General features: G+C 42.6%; 1 protein-coding gene across 1 annotated transcript; it reads left to right on the top strand.

The window, feature by feature from the left end:
• The first annotated feature begins 15,404 nt into the window (after nucleotides 1-15,404).
• Nucleotides 15,405-17,068, top strand: PNMA8C (PNMA family member 8C). Its single transcript, XM_064293448.1, has one exon. It carries the CDS (start codon nucleotides 15,474-15,476, stop codon nucleotides 16,083-16,085), a length of 612 nt encoding a protein of 203 aa, XP_064149518.1. The 5' UTR covers nucleotides 15,405-15,473; the 3' UTR covers nucleotides 16,086-17,068.
• The last annotated feature ends 3,001 nt before the right edge of the window (nucleotides 17,069-20,069 follow it).

The following is a 20,069-nucleotide window of genomic DNA, read 5'->3' as shown; positions in this document are numbered from 1 at the left end:
TCCCAGTTATGAGCTTGAGCCCTCTTGGACAACCACCTCAGTCGAATCTTCAGGTAACTGTAGTCTCAGCTGGCAGCTGACTGCAACTGCGTAAGAGATCTCAAGCAAAAGCTTCCCAACGACGTCCTTCTTTACTTCTTGACTCACAAGATCATGAGCAAAATAAAATGTTTTTTTTTTAAGTAATATTTTATTGTATTTCCAGTGAAAGCTTACACAGCAAATTAGGTCCCCATTTGACAATTTCTATACAAATTGTTCAGTGACATTAGTTACATTTTTCACAATACATCAACTTTCTCTTTATTTGCATTCTGGTTGTTCCGTTTCCTGTGCTCTAGTTTCCCTGGTCCCTTATCATCTCATCTTTGCTCTAGAGTAATTGTTGACTTTTTGGTCTCTAATAGATTTTTTTTTTTTAATGGAGCACCAAACTCAAGGATAATATCCTAGTTTTGTGCCAATCTGTTATTTCACTAAACGGTGACCTCAGGGGATAGTTTCCATTTAAGGTTTAAAGAGTACCTCAGGGCAATAGTCTCAGGAAGTCCTCTAGTCTCCACTGGTCTGCTAAGTCTGGACTTTTTAAGAATTTGAGTTCTGTTCTGTGTATATCTCCCATTCTAGGAGGGTCCATATATTGTTGCCCTGATCAGAACGGTTGTTAGTGGTAGCCAGGCACCATCTAGTTCTTCTGGTCTCAGGGTAGATAAGGCCATGGCTCATGTAGGCTATTAGCCTTGTAGACTAGTTTCTCAAAAGCTTGTTTTAAGCTGCTAAATTTTGGGGTAATTTGTTACACAGCAATAGAACTCAGAACAAAAATGTTATATGTTACCCAAGCAATTGATTGAACAACCTTCTGTGGTTTTCAGGCCTTAGGCTAAATTTGCCTTATGTGACCAGAGATTCAGGGGACATGATAAAAAAAAATGCCAGCTTAGCAGCTGTCTTAGTTTCTTAGTGCTGCTGTAACAGAAATGCCACAATCTCACAGCACAGAAGGCTAGAAGTCTGAATCCAGGGCACTAGCTCTAGAGGAAGGCTCTCTCTGTTGGCTCTGGGGAAAGATATTTGTCTCAGCTTCTGTAACCCCAGTGTTCTTCAGATCCTTGGCAATCTCCAGGTGGCATCTATCTTTCTCCCATTTGTACTTGCTTGCTTCTTCACCTAATCCCCTCTTTTTAGATCTCAAAAGTTATTAGGTTTACAACACACCCTACACTGATATGGTCTCATTAACACAACAAAGAAAACTCTGTTCCTAAATGGGTCATATCCACAGGTATGGGGGTTAAGATCCCAACGCATATGTTAGGGTGCACAGTTCAGTCCATAACATTATCATCATGCTGGCAATTCCTCAAGGCCTTCAGAAAGGCACCAGGCACATTATGGCTAAATTTCACTCTAAGGAGATCTGCCTGAAAAGCAGATTTGGAACATAAAAAAAAAACCAAAAAACACTGCCATCGAGTCAATACTGACTCATAGCGACCCTATAAGACAGTGTAGAACTGCTCCGTAGGGTTTCCAAGGAGTGCCTGGCAGATTCGAACTGCTGACCTCTTGGTTAGCAGCTGTAGTACTTAACCGCTACACCACCAGGGTTTCCTGGAACATCAAGGCAAGTATATAACCTTGTTAAGGGAAGCTGTTTTTGCTTTAAGCCACTGATCTGAGACCACGAAGAGTCAGATAAAAACATACTTTGTTGACACCCTGATTAAGAAGCTGCAAGTAGTAACTGTAGGTATCACATGATAGAAGAAACTCCAATAATATTATTGTTGTTGCCACGTTCACTGAAGTGGGGATATTTTGGAGGAACTGGAAGAGTCAGGGAGCCCTGGTGGAGCAGTGGTTAAGAGCTATGGTTGCTAATCAAAAGGTCAGCAGTTCGAATCCACCAGCTGCTCCTTGGAAACCCTATGGGGCAGCTTACTCTATCCTGTAGGGTTGCTATGAGTCGGAATTGACTTGGCGGCAATGATCAGAAGAGTCAGGGAGGCCTGATGCTCACCACCATCCCCCCACAAACACATCCCAATGTAGAGACCCCCTCCCAGCCTGGAAAAAGGGGTGATTCCCCTCACATCTTTAACTGTAATTGTTGAGCACTGGAGTCTGGTAAGCAGAGAACTTCAAGAACGGGCAAACACCCTGGGCTCTGTGCCAAGAAGCAGAAACCTTGAGTGCCTTTAGGAGAATGACTCATGTAGTTAGGTAGAACAAAGAAAGAGAATAAACATTAGAAAGGAGGAAGTGAAACTATTATTTAGAGAAAACATGATTGTATACTCGGAAAGAAAACCAACCCATAAACTATCAGAAGGACTAAGAATTGAGCGAGGTATCAAATCAATGTCCTCAAAGTAATAGGCTGCCAATATACAAAGCACTGACTGAGAAAACAAAACAGAATAAAAGACCACTGCATTTACTCTAGCAATACAAACAAACAAAAATATCTTGAAATAAGCTATCAAGGATGACACAGGGTGTAGTCAAACAAAACTTCTGAATGCTCCGGGGGAAGGGGGTGGTGGTAGGCTTAAAATATTTGAAGAAATGCTCTTGAATGGGAACATTCAATATTGGAAAAGGGCTCCCAAAAACCTATTAATTTAATCCAGCCTTAATTTAAAAAAATTTTTAAAGGCTTTTTTGTGTGGTTATAAAAACTGATTTTAAATTTCATTTTTAAGAAATTGTGAAAATACCCAGAAAAAAATTCTGAAAAAATAAACAAGAGAGAACCAGTCCTTCCATATATGAAAACAGATCATAAAAATACAGTTTTCAAACAATTTGAGGCTGGCCCTTAAATGGATGGACAGTCCAACAGGACAGATTAAAGAGGCCAGAAATATACATGAGACTTTACGTAATAACAGTGGAATTCCGTATCATGGAGGAAAAGATGGACTTTTCTCCATAAATGTGAGGCAGCTGGATAGCCATCTGGAAAAATAGAAACTTGGGTCTGTACAAGGATACCAAAATACGGTCCAGGTGGATTGAAGATTTAAATGTTAAAAGGAATGAGACTTTGGTCAACAATTACTTTAAAACAAAGATGAGAATAATAAAAGGGCAGGGAAACTAGATTAATGGAAATGGAACAACCAAAATGGAAATAATGAGAATGTTCACACGTTGTGAAGAATGTAACCAATGTCACTGAGCAACTTGTGTAGAAATTGTTGAACAGAAACCTAAACTGCTGTGTAAACCTTCACCTAAAATACAGTAAAACCTGCAAAATCCAGAACCTGGGCAAGGCAGAAACCTGTCAGAAAAGAAAAACTCAAATATTTTCCACTAAAAGGAGCAATAGTAAAGTGGTAAGACGGCACCTCGTCAAAGGCAGAAAACTTGTGAGACCCAGAAAAATAAGGCAGTCTCGTCAAGTTCCGGCTTCCACAGGTTAGACTGTGTTACTTTAAAAAAGAAATGACTTTAACAGAAGAAGAAAGAAATGGTGAATTTGTTTTTAATGTCAGAGTAACAAAAGCCTTGCTAAGCATGACACAAATTTCAGAGGTCATACAAGAACAGATTGATACATTTGATCACACAAAATTTAAAATTACTTGCAAGGCATAAAGCATACTAAACAAAGCTCAAAGACAACGCCCTTGGAAACATATTCATGACATATGGTACAGAAAACATGCCCATTTCCTTCATTGGTAAAGTTGTTTTACTCCTGTGCAAGAAAAAGAAATTGCAATTAAAAAAAAATGGGTCAAAGATATGAATAGGAAGTTCACAAAAATTTGTTTTAAACACGATAATAAAATTATATAAAACCCAATAGCTGTGTGGCCCTAGGTAAGTGATTTGACCTCTCTGGTCCTTGTTTTCCCTAACTAGGAAATACAGGAGCTGCTCAAAAATATGCGTTGAATGATTAAATCAATAAAATAATATCTAACCCATGGACTGTTGTAAAAATGAATGATTTAGCACACATAGAGAGCTTAGATTATTGCCTGACACCTAGTGGGCCCTATATAAGTGTTGTTGGTATGTTCCTTTGAGTTGATTGTGACTCATAGCAACCCCACGTTTAACAGGATAGAACTGCCCCATAGGGTTTCCAAGGCTGTAATCTGCATGTTAGCAGATGGCCAGGTTTTTCTCCCATGGAGCCACTGGGTGGGTTCGAAGTGTCACCCTTTTGGTTAGCAGTCAAGTGCTTTAACCGTTGTGCCACAAGGGTTTCTTATGTCTTAGCAAATAATAATTTTTAGAATAGTATTATTGTTGTGGTTGTTATATACATCCTTCAAGATTCCTCTCAAGTGTCACCTCCTCCAGGAAGCCTTCCCAGGTGAGGCCAGACAGAATTAGTTGCTTATTGCTCAGGGCCTCCAAACCACTGTATGTGGATCATTTTTTAAACTAGCAAAACACATCGCAGGACAGCAGAGCCCAATTAGTTTATTCTGCACCATACACATCCCACACCAGGAATTAGAACACAATGTTGTGATAATTATAGGGCTTCTCTTTCTGCCTGTAAACAGCCTGGCCCAGAATGTCATAACCCCTGGATAGAGCTCCTAACAGCAGAGACTGTCTCATTCTGCCAAGTATATCCAGCATGTCACCCTGAGCCTGGAACAAGGACATTTCCCAGCAAATATTTGAGGATCGAATAAATAAGCCCTTCTGTCACCTGCTTCTCAATTTGGAGTGTGCATAAATCTATGACATGCAGATGGCAGAACCTTGCTTGCTGAAAGTGAAGAGGACTTGAAGCACTTACTGATGAAGATCAAAGACTACAGCCTTCACTATGGATTGCACCTCAACATAAAGAAAACAAAAATCCTCACAACTGGACCAATAAACAACATCATGATAAACAGAGAAAATATTGAAGTTGTAAAGAATTTCATTTTACTTGGATCCACAATCAACGCTCATGAAAGCAGCAGTCAAGAAATCAAAAGACGCATTGCATTGGGTAAATCTGCTGCAAAAGACCTCTTTAAAGTGCTGAAAAGCAAAGATGTCACCTTGAAGACTAAGGTGTACCTGACCAGACCACGGTGTTTTCGATCACCTCAAAAGCATGTGAAAGCTGGACAATGAATAAGGAAGACCAAAGAGAATTGATGCCTTTGAATTACGGTGTTGATGAAGAATATTAAGAATACGGTGGACCGCCAGAAGAACCAACAAATCTGTCTTGGAAGAAGTATAGCCAGAATCCTATTTGGAAGCAAGGGTGGCAAGGCTTCGTCTCATGTACTTTGGACATATTATCAGGAGGGACCAGTCCCTGGATGAGGACATCATGCTTAGTAGAGGATCAGCGAAAAATAGGAAGACCCTCAACAAGATGGATTGACACAGTGGCTGCAACGATGGGCTCAAGCATAACAACGACTATAAGGATGGTGCAGGACTGGGCTGTGCTTCTTTCTGTTGTATATAGTGTCCCTATGAGTCAGAACCAACTCCATGGCACCTAACAACAACAGTATAAACCTAGCGGTACACAACAGAGTGCCAAGGACTCAAATCCATGACAAATACTTTCTCATTGCCAATTTTACTTCACCCCTTGAGGGAAAACTCATCTTTGTATTAAAATGCACAGTGTTACATTATGGAGTTAAATATGAACTTTTAAAGACCAAATTAGACTTCAAAGAAATTTCTGTCAGATAAAGTTGGTTCACAGGGTTGTTGTGAAATGAAATAATGCACGTAGGGAGATTAGCTTAATGCCGGTACACTGCAAGGACATGTAGTGGATATCGCTATATTCACTGTTATTTCCAAGTCTCCTCACTTCCAGGTACGCGGGTGATTGCATTTCCCCACCCCTTTTTGACGGTAGCTGTGGCCATGTGACTTGCTTTGGCCAATGAGATGTGAGCAGAAGTCACATGTCATTTTCTGGTGGAAGCGTTTAAATGCAGGTGTGTGATTCCCCCTGTGGTGATCGTGGGAGCTTTCCTGGGTGGATATAGAGATTTAAAACAGCCTGGATTGCTGAACCACAGCATGAAGGAGGCTGCCCTAGGGATCACACAGACCCACAGTCGACTTTCCATGAGCAAGAAATAAACTTTTGTTGTGTTAAGGCACTGGGATTTGGGGGATTATTTGTTATTGCTGCAAACTTAATCTTATCCTGACAGTTTTAGTTACCTAGTGCTGCTGTCAGATAAATATATGGGGGTGGTTTAAAGAATAGAAATTTGTTTTCTTACAATTCTGGAGGCTAAAATTCCAAATCAGGGTCTCGGCCTTGTCTAGTCCTTCCTTGTTGGCAGTCCCAAGTGTTTCTTGGCTCCTTTGTTTATAAATGATCCTCACGTGGCATCAGTTTTCCCACACATGCGTGTCTAATCTGTTCTTTTGACAACCTAGAAGTGATTAGAACCACCCTATTGGACCCCTAGTGCCGAAGTGGTTGTTTGGCTGTTAACCAAAGGGTCAGCAGTTGGAATCCACCAGCTGCTCCATGGAAACTCTACTGAGTCCTATAGGATCACTATGAGTTGAAATGGACTCAACAGCAGTGGGTCCACTGAAGTACAATCTAATCAACACAATAAAGAAAACCCTATTTCGAAACAGTATCATATCCACTTGTATAGGGTTTAGGATTCCAACACATATTTTGAGGGAACACAATTTAATCCATAACACTGATAAAGAATGTTAACCAATGAATAGTTAAAACGATTACTATTAGTAGTAATAATATTCGTGAAGGAGGCCTGGTGGCTCCAACAGTTAAGCACTTGGCGTCCAACCGAAAGGTTGGTTGTTCAGACCCGACCAGCAGCTCCACAGAAGAAAGACCTGGAAATCTGGTTCCCTAAAGATTACAGCCAAGAAAACCCTGTGGGGGAAGTTCTCAAAAAGAACTCCACGGCACCTAACAACAACAATAGTATTTATAGTAGTATCATTGCTATCAATATCAATATTCTTAGAAAGGCCCAACCTGGCATCAAACAGATGAAAGCTATTCTTCACTTCCTTCCACACGTCAGAGTGCTTTAACTTTGCTAAGCGAGGAAGTTAAGTTGAAGAAAGGAAGAACTGGTGTGAGGAACGAGAGAGGGGCTAGGCAGCAGGGTATAGAATGTGGTGCTTGGTGGGGAAGGGAAACAAGAAAGAGACTGAACCTGAGAGGAGTTCCCATAAAACAGGCATCAGTTGGCTGTGAGGGAAGCTTGAAAGGTATTTCCTGACACATTCCGTGTGCCGGACCCAGGGTGATATTGATTTATCTGCCTTTTAAATAAAGGAGTTGGATTAGTCAACATTTAAATTCCTTCATGGGGAATTACTCAAACCATGTTGAAGGATGAATTGATAAAAAAGATTAATGACAGAATTAATGGTGTAAATAATGCATTTCAAACTCCAATACCGACAGAGACGGGGGTAGTGTAGATGCATAAACTGAGTAGAAGTTAGTGCAATAGGGAGTGGTGGGTTCTGTGGAAAACTAGAGAGCAGGTGCCCCATCTAAACAGAGCCAGAAGCTTCTCAGCCCCAACAGATTTTTACCAGGTGAGAATGAGGGTCCATTCTGACAGATCCTCTCATTTTGAAGAGAAGCCAAAAATCTATATTTCCTTGTAATTAAAAAAAAAATTAAATTTTTTTTAATTACAAGGAAATATAGATATGAATCAATTTTTTGAAAGCCAGATTTGGTCAAATAAAACATATCTGAAGACAAGTTTCCAAGTTTAGGTTTCTGGTTGATAGCCTCTGACTTAAACATTTCCTTCCAACTAACAATAGAGTACTTGGGAGGTGCATTTAATGTACTCTACTGTTAACTCAAAGGTTGGAGGTTCAAGTTCACTCAGAGGTACCTTGAAAGAAAGGCCTGGAGATCTACTTCCAGAAAGTTAGCCACTAGAAACCTTATGGAGCACAGTTCTACTGTGACACATATGGGGTCGCCATGAGTTAGAATTGACTCAATGGCAAAAAACAAACAATGGATGCTCCTCTTGACATTATCCAAATTCATTCCAAGTGTATTCCTCAGACACTGCCCACATTGTCACTGACATACACTCACTTGCCATATGGTGCCAGCATTCATGAATGGATGGAAGTGCCATTGCAAGGTGCTGGGTGTAAAGACTTGTATAGGGTCAAACTTGGAGTTCAGTTTGATTTCCAGTTAGAAGAGCTTTTCACATGCTAGATCACTCCCAATTCCCTGCTAGTCATGCCCTCAAGGCCAAGGATCTACCTGTCCAGGCTGCTTCCAGGATGACCCAGAGGAGGAAAAACATTGGGAATTGGAGAAGCATCTTTGAAATTTAAGAGAAAGTTTCTCAATAGATGTTAGACCAACGCTGTGCTGCCTTCGTTGTAAAAAAATAATTTATGGCATGACAATTATAAAATGTGAAAAACACAAACCAAACATGTTATACACAATAAATACTCATGAGCCTGTCTTTGTTAGTTAAGACGTATTTTGGACGTAAGTTACAAAAAGTCAAATCATATCAGCTTCAGACAATAAAGGTATTATTCAGAATATATAAAGAACTACAAACCAATAAGAATAAAGAAAACAAGTGAAAGCTTTAACAGACTCTTTACAAAATAGGATATTCCAATTGCCAATAAGCATCTGAAACACTGAGACGCGTGAGGTTCTGCTCATGAGATACCATATTGAGATATACACCAGAATTGCAAAAGTGAAAAAAACCTGACAATAATTAATGTTGGTGAGGATGTAGAAGAACTGGAACTCTGATACACTGCTGGTGGGAATGTAAAATGGTACAACCAATTTGGAAAACTGATAATATCTACTAATGCAGAACATATGCCTAGGCTTATAACCAACAGATAAGCACATATGTGCTCACCAAAAAACATAGAATATGCAATATGTGGTTTCATTTATATAAAATACAAAAACAGACAAAACTAATATCTATGCTGTTGGAAGTCAACATAGTGGCTGCCCTTGAAGGAATATATACAGTGAACTGGAGAAAGCATAGGGCAACCTTCCGAAGAAGCTGAAAATGTTCATTTCTTGAGCTGGGTGCTGGTTACACAATGTGTTCAGTTTGCAAATTTTCATTTATAATGTGTGCACTTCTTAGTATATATGCTGTATTTCAATTAAAAAAAAAGTTAAAAAATAAAGTTTCACAGGTATGTAGCTTTTAGCCATGGTTTGACCCAGAGGTACATGAGGTCATCAGGGCTATCTATGGCTTGGTTTCTCTCAGCTCTGCCTTCTTCTAGATCAAGAATTCATCCTCAAAATGGCCTGTCTCCAAGATGGCCTCCAGTCAGCTCCCATGTTCGTTCTTTCACATCTTGAGGGAAGAGAAAGAGTATTCCTCCCCATGATTGTTCACAAAAGTCATGAACTTCATCTTAAATTGATTAACTCAGTTCTTGTGTCCAGCTCCGAGACCACACTGATTGGCTTAGGCCTGGGTTACCTGGGTGACCATCTCAGAACCAATCACTGTGGCAAGGGGGTAGGGTTATGTTGATTAGTTTCAACCAGTCAGGGTCCACCTCTGGAGCTGGGGGCATGGAGAGTGTCATCCAACCCAAACTTTAGGGTGTTCATTACTGGGGTAAAGGAGCCCTGGTGTCAGTGGTTAAGTGCTTGGCCACTAATGGAAAAGTTGTTAGTTCCAACCCACCAGCTACTCCATGGGAGAAAAGATCTGGAGAGCTCCTCCCATAAAGATTACAGCCAAGATTTGAAAACCTAGATGAAATGGACAAATTCCTAGAAACACACTACCAACGTAAACTAACACAAGCAAAGGCAGAAAATCTATTTTTTTTTTTGATGATGATATCATCAAAAAAACTGCCAAAAGAAAAAAAAAATCCCAGGACCAGATGGCTACATGGGAAATTCTACCAAACATTCAGAAAAGAGTTGACATCAATTCTACTCAAAAGCTTCAAAAACAGAAGAGAAAGGAACACTCCCTAACTCTTTCTATGAAGTCAGCATCACTGATACCTAAACCACGAAAAGATAATAACAAAAAAAAAAGAAAATCACAGACCAATAACCCTCATGAACATAGATGCAAAAATTTTCAACAGAATTCAGCAACACATTAAAAAAAAAAAAAAGCACACCACAATCAAATGGGATTCATACCAGGATTACAAGGGTGGTTCAACATTAGGAAATCAACCAATATAATCCATCACATATATAAAGCAAAGGAAAAGAACCATATGATCATATCAATTGATGCAGAAAAGGCATTTGATAAAATTCATCACCCTTTCCTAATAAAAACCCTCAACAAAACAGGAACAGAAGGGAAATTTCTCAACATAATTAAGGGCATACATGTAAAACCAACAGCCATCATTATACTCAGTGGAGAAAGACTGAGGCCCTTCCCCTGAGAACATCAAGACAAGACGCCTATTGTCGTTGTTAGGTGTCAGTGAGTCGGTTCTGACTCATAGTGACCGTATGTACAACAGAACGAAACACTGCCCGGACTTGAGCCATCCTCACAATCTATGCTATGTTTGAGCCCATTGTTGCAGCCACCGTGTCAATCCATCTTGCTGAGGTTCTTCCTCTTTTTCACTAACCCTCCACTTTGCCAAGCATGATGTCCTTCTCCAATGACTGATCCCTCCTGATAACATGTCCAAAGTACGTGAGATGAAGTCTCACCATCCTCGCTTCTAAGGAGCACTCTAGCTGTACTTCTTCCAAGACAGATTTGTTGGTTCTTTCAGCAGTCCATGGTATATTCACTATTTCTTGCCAGCACCATAACTTAAATTCACCAATTCTTCAGTCTTCCTTATTGCCCATTATTGCCACTCTTATTCAATATTGTACTGGAAGTGTTAGCCAGGGCAATGAGGCAAGAAAGACAAATAAAGGGTATCCAAATCAGAAAGGAAGAAGTAAAACTATTTTTATTCACAGATGACATGATCCTGTACATAGAAGACCCTAAAGATTCCACAAGAAAACTGTTGGAACTAAAAGAAGAATTCAGCAGTGTTGTGGGGTACAAGATCAACACACAAAAATCAGTTGGATTCCTTTACACTAACAAGGAGTATTCTGAAAAAGAAATCAAGAAAACAATACCACATACAATAGTCCCCAAAATACCTAGGAATTAACTTAATCAAGGACATAAAAGATTTATATAATAAAAATTATAAAACATTATTACCAGAGACTAAAGATATCTACATAAATGGAAGGACATTCTGTGCTCATGGATTGAAAGACTTAATATTGTGAAAATTTCCATTCAATCTAAAGTGATCTACAGATAAAATGCAATCCCAATACAAATCCCAACAACATTTTTTGCTGAAATGGAAAAACTAATGACCAACTTCATATGGAAAGGAAAGAAACCCTGAATAACAAAAGCAATATTGAAGAAGAACAAAGCAGGAGGCCTCACACTCCTCAATATAAAAACATACTATACAGCCACTGTAATAAAAACAGCCTGGTACTGGTTCAACGATGGACATATAGACCAGTGGGATAGAATTGAAAGCCCAGAAATAAATCCACCCATCTATGGACATCTGATTTTCAATGAACAGTCAAAGTCCATTCAATGGGGCAGAAACAGCCTCTTTAATAAATTGTGCTGACAAAACTGGATACTCACTTCAGAAAAATGAAACAGGGCCCATATCTCACACCATACACAAAAACTAACTCAAAATGAATCAAAGACCTAAATGTTAAAAGGAAAACAATAAAGTACCTGGTAGAACACTATGGGACCTAATCTTTTGTAAAAATAGAATAACAGGCATAACAACAAATGCACGAATAGAAGAAGACAAAGTAGATATATGGGACCTCAAAAAAATTAAAAATTTCTGCTCATCAAAAAACTTTAGTGCTTCTCTTCTTCCTCCTAGTTCACTACATGGTACCCCAGGGTCTTAAAAGCATCCAAGGGATGAGAATTGGTTTCTGTTTGTCTGGAGCAACAGAAAAAGGAGAGTCAGGAATATGAGGAGGATATGGAATGTGTGACTAATTGCCTCCATGAACGAAAGAGCTGGATGGTGACCGGCTACCATTACTGAATATTTTGATCAAAGCTTCTATAGAAGAATCCTGATCAAAAGGAGGGAAATGCAAAACAGAATTTCAAATCCTCATCGACCCCACACTTTCTGGCGTTATGGCAGCTGGATGAACCCCTGAAACTGTTTCCTTGAGATGATCTTTAAACCTTAAACCAAAAGTATCCCCTGTCATCTTCTTAATATGGAACAATAGTCTAGCTTAACTAGTAAAAAGGAAAAGTCTGCCTTGAGCAGTATGCTCTTTTAAGAAGTATCTATATAGGACAAAGTGACAACTTCGACTCGAAAGATTAGATCGGAAGCTTAGGCGGCAGTGAGTTTATGTTAGTGGGGGAGGAACAACTTGGAAAAGGAGAGTGAAAATGTACAGCTCAAATAATGTAATCAATGTCACTGAATTGTACGTGTAGAAACATAAATGTTTTGCTCTGTATATTCTTAACAAAAACAAATTTAAAAAAAGAGTAAAAAGACAACCTACGGACTGAGAAAAAAATCTTCACAAACAACACATCCTATAAAGGTCTATCCTCTAAAATTTATAGAAAGCTTCCATAAGTCAACGACAAAAAGACAAACCACCCAATTATAAAATGGGCAAAGGACATGAATAGAACCTTCAGCAAAGAAGACATCCAAGTGGCCAACAAACATACAAAAAGATGTTCATTATCATTAGCCATTAGAGAGATACAAATCAAAACCACAATTAGATACCATCTCACCCCAGCTAAAATATCACTGGTTAAGGAAAAGAAAAAAGAAGATAAAAACAAATGTTGGCAAGGATAAGGGGAGCTTGGGTGCTCGTGGGACTATTAAATGGTATAATCACTAGATATATACAAAGAGACCAGTGTTCATTGGTGGTTACCGGGAGGGGTGGGAGGGGTGCTTCTCCCACATTTTAAATCATAGATACTTGTTATTTTTGGTGATAGGAAAAGTGCACTGAATGTGGGTTTAGTGAGCACAGCATGACCAAAATAAATGATGTCGCTGAGAAGTGCTCAAGAGAAAAGGATACCTGTACTAAAGAATCAGACATATATAAGATGGCAACAACTCTAACAGAGACCAAAAAAAATAAGTGTATGATCACATATGGATGGGGAAAGGCATAGAGGCACACAAGTAGGTACAGGTGTATACATATGGGAGAACATATAGAAGTATCTATATGTACATAGAAATACAGATATGTGTGCAGGCATATTGAGTACATAACTGCAGACACTCCTCAAATATAACCATACACCTTCTGAGATTGATTTTCTAGGTTTGAAAGCTTAGAACCATAGTCTCATGGGACAACTCGGTCAATTGACGTGGTATAGTTCAAAAGTTCGTGCTCTGCATCCTAGTGGAATGAGTAGTGTCTGGGGTCTTAGAAGCTTCTAAGTGGTCATCTAAAGATACAACTATTGGTCTCTACTCATTGGGAGCAAAAGAATAAGAAGGTAATCAAAATCCCCGAGCAGAAACAAGTCTACAAGGCTGATAGCCTACACTAGCCACAGCCTCATCTACCCTGAGACCAGACTTAGATGGTGCCTGGCGACCACCACTGACCATCTTGACAGAGGCCACAATAGGTGGTCCTGGACAGAATGGAAAGAAAAATGTAGAACAAAACTCAGTTGAGCCCAGAGGACTTCCTGAGACTATTACCCTGAGACACTCTTTAAACCTTGAATTGAAACTACCCCGAGACCATGTTTTAGTGAAATAGCAGAATGGCACATAAAATAAAATATGCTACCCACAAAAATGGTGCTTTCCTAAAAATTCATCTGTGTGAGACCAAAAGGTCAACACTTCTTCTAAATCAAAGATGAGAAGATAACGGGGCAGGGAAACTAGAGTACTGGAAATGGAACAACCAGAACACAACTAAAGGGAAAGTTGACTCCTTATGGAAAATGTAACCAATGTCACGGAACAATTTGTGTGGAAATTGTCAAATGGGAACCTAACTTGTGTAAACTTTCACCAAAAACACAATAAAGTATTGTTTTTAAAAAATTACAGCTTAGAAAACCCTATGGGGCAGTTCTATTCTGCCCCATGGGGTCATTATGAGGCGGAATCCACTCAATTGGCAGCAGGTATTAAGGTAGGAAGGGGAGAAATAGATGTTTGTGAACGTGATCACATGTGCCAGGTATTTTTTTTTAATTATTTTGAAATAATCACAAACTTACAGAAAAGTTACAAGTATGGTACAAAGAACGTTTTTTTTTTCCTAAACCACTTGAGAGCAAATGGCCCGTTTGGTGTCTCCTTATCCCTGACCAGTGTAGCGTGTGTTTCCTACAAACAAGAACACCCCACTGTAAACATACCTTTGCTCTCGTTGACTATTAAGTATTCTACCAGCAGGTACTTTGATGAGGCAATATAACAACGCACACTCCTCATCAAACTTTCTAGCTCTTCTTGTATTCATATCTGCAAGGACTCAGGAATTCTTATTTTACTCCAGGGGTTATAATCTGTTGCTCTCATTTTTAATGTCGATGCTCAAATTGTCCCAGATTTGGCCAGTAGGAGCCCTTCGAAGCTGGCTCCTGTATCCTTCCACCTGTCCTCATCATTCTTTGAGCTCTTCCTTCGTTTCTGACCCCAAAAGAATGCTCCTGGCTTGTCTTGCATCTTCTCTGCCCTCCTGGGATCAGCCATTTTTCTCCAAGCAGAAGGGCGGGTATGAGGGTGAGGAGTTGTGGGGGGGGGGGTGGTGGCTGACCCCTCACTTCCCAGTGACCCTCTCCGACTCTGATTTCAGTGCGGCTGGACCTGGCCAATAGCGGAGGCCATGCTCCAGCTGTTGCCATAGCGACTGTGGCCGCAGAGCAGGAGGGGGTGACGTCACTGCGGAGCAAGAGCAGCGGCCGCATCCTCCTTTTAGCCGGCCCCTGGGCACCGAGGGCAGCCTCTGCGCTAGCGGTGAGGAACAAGCCGCCTCTGCATGCCGGGCCTCCACCTGCGACAGCCCTCTGGCAGCAGCCGGGGGAAGATCAACAGCCCCAGTCTTTGAAGACCACGTCCAAGAGCGCAGAAGCAGCATCTTCAGACCCTCCTTGGTCGGGAGCCTCGCTCCAGCTGGCAAACACCCACCTTTGCTTCACCTGCGCACGTAAGTCCCCGGGAATTCCCAAGAGCTCTCTCAAAAGGCTGTTCCATTGGGCTGCCCTGAGGACACGGATTGAGTTGGACAAATCGGGCCTTTCTGCAGCCTCGGGTGAGGCTTCATTCTTGCATAGCCTTGGGGAAGAGATCGTGGCATCCTGGATCCTTTTTGGGATTCCCGAGGCAGCTCCGGTGGGCAGCAGCGGGCGTACTGCTGCCTCCGGGAGCTGGGCAAGATGCTGTTTGGCGTCAAGGACATTGCGCTGTTGGAACACGGGTGCAAGGCCCTGGAGGTGGACAGTTACAAGTCCCTGATGATCCTGGGCATCCCGGAAAACTGCAACCACGAGGAATTCGAGGAGATCATACGGGCCCCCCTGAAGCCCCTGGGCAAGTTTGAAGTGGCCGGGAAGGCCTTCCTGGAAGAAGATAAGACCAAGGCGGCCATCATCAGACTGGCCGAGGACATCAATTACTCCGTGATCCCCAGGGAGATCAAGGGCAAGGGCGGGGTGTGGAGAGTGGTCTACATGCCCCGGAAGCAGGACGTCGAATTCCTCACCAAGCTGAACCTCTTCCTCCAGAGCGAGGGCAGGACCGTGGAGGACGTGGCCCGGGTCCTGAGGCAGGAACTGTGGCCTGCAGGGGCGGGCCCCAGCGGTCTGCCCGCGAGAAAGTTCTGCGTTTCCGGGCCCGGGAAGGAGCCAGGGGCTGAGACCGCCGCTGGAGTGGACAGCATGCCCACTCCGGACTCCACAGAGGAGAGCAAGGCCGGCGATGACAAGAGGGGCAAGAGGAAGCACAGAAAAAACCGTCGGCGGCACCATGCATCTGACAAGAAGCTGTGAGGTGACGTGCGGTGGGTGGTGGGCCGTGTGAGTGAGGGTGGGTGGCATATGAATGGGTGTGGGTGATGTCTGTGTGAAGATGGGTACCATCTGAGCAAGTTTGGGGAATGCGAATGAGTATGGGTAATACAACTGAGGGTGAGTATTACTGGAGCGCATAACTTTTGAGTAAGAATGGGTATCACCAGAGTGAGCATGGGTAACATCTGAGGATTGAGTGAGGATGGGTATTTTTATCTCAGCTAACTTGTGGGTTACCTCTGAGTGGCTGTGGTTAGCATCTGGTCAAGTGTGGGTCATTCATTCATTCATTCATTCATTCCACAGGTATTTATTGCACACATGTGTGTCTCAGACACTCTTCTAGGAGTTGGGGGTGCAGAAGGGAAGACACCCAACAAAAACCCCTGCCTTCGTGGCATTCACGTAAAGTGGGTAACATTTGAGTTACCTGAATACATCTGAGAGAGTGTGGGTACCATCTGAGTGGATGTGGGTAATAGCTGAGTAAGCATAATGTCTGGTTGAGTGTGAGTATAATCTATGGATTCATGGAACAAATAGCACCTACGGGCACTGTTTTAGGCACTGAGGTTACAGAAGGAATGAAACAGGCTCAAATCCTTGCCCTCGTGGCACGTATATTAAATATTTGAGTAGGTGTGGGTAACATCTGAGTTACTTGAATAAATGCGAGGAGCGTGGGTACCACTTCAGTGTATACCTAACCTGAGTATGAGTGAGAGTAATATATGAGTTGGGTAATATTTGCTTAGTTGCGGGTAACATTTGAGCTTGTGGAGTTAACACCTGAGTACGTGTGTGGGTGTTATTTGAGTGGGTGAGGGTAACTTCTGAATGAGGGAGGGTCTCAAAAACCTGCATACAGCTCTGACAACCCGGAGATCCTGCTGGGACCAGCTGCGCAGCTGGAGCCAGAGCGGAGGAGAGCGTCCAGCTGTTGCCTTGGAGACCGCGGGCGGGCCCCAGGCGCCTGCGCAAGCAGGTGTTTGCAGAAAATGGAGGAGAAGCAAGGTGTGGGATTCCAAGGTTTTGGAGAAAAAAAAAAAATTTTTTTTTTTTTTTTTTTTTTCTGGAGAGTTAAGGAAAAACCAAGCAGACCCCCCCCCCCCCGGAAAAAAGTATCAAGGAGATTCCTGCTTGGGACAAAGGCCGCGATCCCCTGGCAGCTATCACCCGCGGCCTGATTTGGGCGACAGCTCCCTCTTGTTGGGTTTTGTGGGTGGGGAGGCGACACAGACCCCTCTACCATTGGGCCCTGCTGGAAACCCAGTCATTGCAACGTCTAGGGCTGTTTTCTGTCTTTCGAGGGGATGTACCTTGAATGCACCTCTCTCGCGCGCGCGCGCACAAACTTGCCTGGAGTGGGCCACCCTGGTTTGGATGTGCCAAGCGGAAACCAGGGCAGACTCATGAACTGTCTGCTTGCCCATCTCGGCAGCTCACTGCTCTCTATGTGACTGTCAAAAGCTGTGGTTGTTCTCCATCCGCTGAGTCCCCCTTACAGGTATGATGGAACTTAGAACCCGCCTGCCCTGATTCCACCTTGTCCTGTGGACTCCTAGGGTGAGGGTGTGAGTCCCCGCAAAGGAAACCCAGAAGCTCTGGTCGGGGGAGGGGAGGAAGAATGCTCTACTTCCTAAAGAGCAAAAGTCAAGGCTTCTGGGGAACAGTCCAAAAGGAGGTAAATAATTAAGAGGTCACCTTCAAGAGTTGTCTATGAACCTTAACATTCAGTCCCCAAGTCCATAAGCTGAGTCCCCTGTAGTGACACAGAAAAAAAAAAATTACATCTCTTGTTGGGGTGGGGGACCTGACCTGTGAATTTACAAATTCCTTAGTTCAGGGGTCTGCAAACGTTTGAGCTGAATTTCTTTTCAAAAATGTAATTCACGTGCACACATGCACACAGACTCAGATTTCTTGCCTATCAAACTGTAACACTGGAGACCCCCTACCTCCATGCATTCCTGTGGTGGCTGTCAGTCATGTTTGTGAGGTCCAGCATCTACATCCAACCCCCTTTCTTATTTCTGGGAGGCTAGCCCTACTTTAAGGCCCCCTTGTGGTGCAAACTGTTTGCATTCATCTACTAGCCTAAGGTTTGGGTTTACTAGCCTAAAGGTTGGCGGTTCAAACCCACCCAATGGCATGACAGAAGAAAGGCCTGTCAATCTGCTTCCATAAAGATTACAGCCAAGAAAACCCTATGGAGCAGTTCTACTCTGTAACACATGGGGTCATTATGAGTCCAAATCGACTTGACCACAATGGTTTTTTTTGTTTATTTGTTTTATTCCCATTTTGCCCCTTTATTAGAGCCAAATGGAAACCCTGGTGGCATAGTGGTTAACAGCTATGGCTGCTAACCAAAAGGTTGGCAATTTAAATCCACCAGGTGCTCCTCAGAAACCCTATGGGGGCAGTTCTACTCTGTCCTGTAGAGTCGCTATGAGTCGGGATCAACTCGAGGGCAACGGGTTTTTGTTTTTTTTATTAGAGCCTAAAAGCAGCCCTGGTGGTAGAGTGGTTAAACTCTGCTGCTAACTGAAAGGTCAGTGGTTTGAACCTACCAGCCCTTCTGAGGGAGGAAGATGTGGCTGTCTGCTCCTACAAAAATTACAGCCTTGGAAACCCCAAGGAGCAGTTCTACTGTGTCCTATAGGGTTGCTATGAGTCAGAATCAACTTGACGGCAATGGTTTTTTTTATTAGAGCCAAAAGGTGGAGGGTATGGTATCTCTCTATACCTCAACCCTGGCAGCCAAGGTGCAGGCAAGGAGCCCACCATCCCAACCCTGGCCCAGGCAGTCACAAACACCTTTTGGGTCCTTGAGTTCCCAGCAAGTGTCAAGAAACAAAAAATTTTTAGAATTTCACTTGCGTTGACAGGTGAATTGCTGGCCATCTGGAAGGCATACACAGGGAAATTAGCACCTATAGCAAACAATGAAATTGCGCCCCTGAAAGCCTTTGACGCTGGGGAATCTCTAAATTGGGTCCTCCCAATTTCAAAATGAATGATGGCCGCAATGAGTCAGCAGAAACGCTTTCCCCCCTCTTGTCCGGTTGCCTCAATCGGGCACCTTTCATATTTGTGTCGCCTCGGAGTGTCATTCCGTGCCCCCTCTGGCGCCCTCTGGACTTTCACCTGGGGATAAGTGCTCTCCTCTGCCTCCCCATCCCCCCATGCCCCATCTGTCTACTGTGCTTAAGGACGTTGGGCCGTACAAGGTTAACAGAAACTGATCAGTCCCCGCTCCTTCAAGTGGTCCCCAGGGTGTGTACCATGCCTGCCATATTTTAGATACACCTAAAACCTCAAAGACTCCTTCATTTCTATTTCCCACGTTGGTTCTCTAGCACCAGCCTCCACATCCTTTTCTTCTGTGCAACAGTCGGGATAAAACTTTTCCATTGCCACACGTATATTCGAACTTGCTGGAAGTGCATTCACGATCAAGAAGTTTGTAACTCTATACATGGACCTTGTTATTCTTTGTAAATTCTCACCTGGCGTACTTACTCACAGGATACTGTATTACTGCATTCAGCATCCGCCACGGAGTGTGACCTTGAATACATTCTACGCAAGTCCGAAGCACATTTGTTTGGCGCATGCTCTATTCTCATCGAGGCCTAAGGGTTGTAAAGTCACAAGGGACACTGTGACATTTCTTATTGTCCTACTGCAGTATTAAGGCTCTATTTGTGCTAACTGTGGGTTTCTGGTGTTTCCCATACAATGTCCATATTTGTGATACACAAAGCATGCAGCCGTTTGGTGTTGCCCATGGAACCAAAATTTCCCACCACTTCTCTTTCGGGTTGTTCGGACCGGTTGAAGAGGTTCCTGGGATTGCAGTGCAAACTGTTACGGAAAACCATTCCCACTGGAAGCTACTTGTCTGTGTGAGTCAAGACACCACTGCTTGACACAACAAATCCCAAAAAACACTTCATG

Source organism: Loxodonta africana, chromosome 11 (genome assembly GCF_030014295.1).
Source record: "Loxodonta africana isolate mLoxAfr1 chromosome 11, mLoxAfr1.hap2, whole genome shotgun sequence".
Taxonomy (NCBI): Eukaryota; Metazoa; Chordata; class Mammalia; order Proboscidea; family Elephantidae; genus Loxodonta; species Loxodonta africana.
This window is presented reverse-complemented; position numbering and strand designations above follow the sequence as displayed.

Coding starts and splice junctions, on each gene's coding strand:
- PNMA8C (XM_064293448.1), top strand. CDS start 15,474: ATGCTGTTTGGCGTCAAGGACATTGCGCTGTTGGAACACGGGTGCAAG.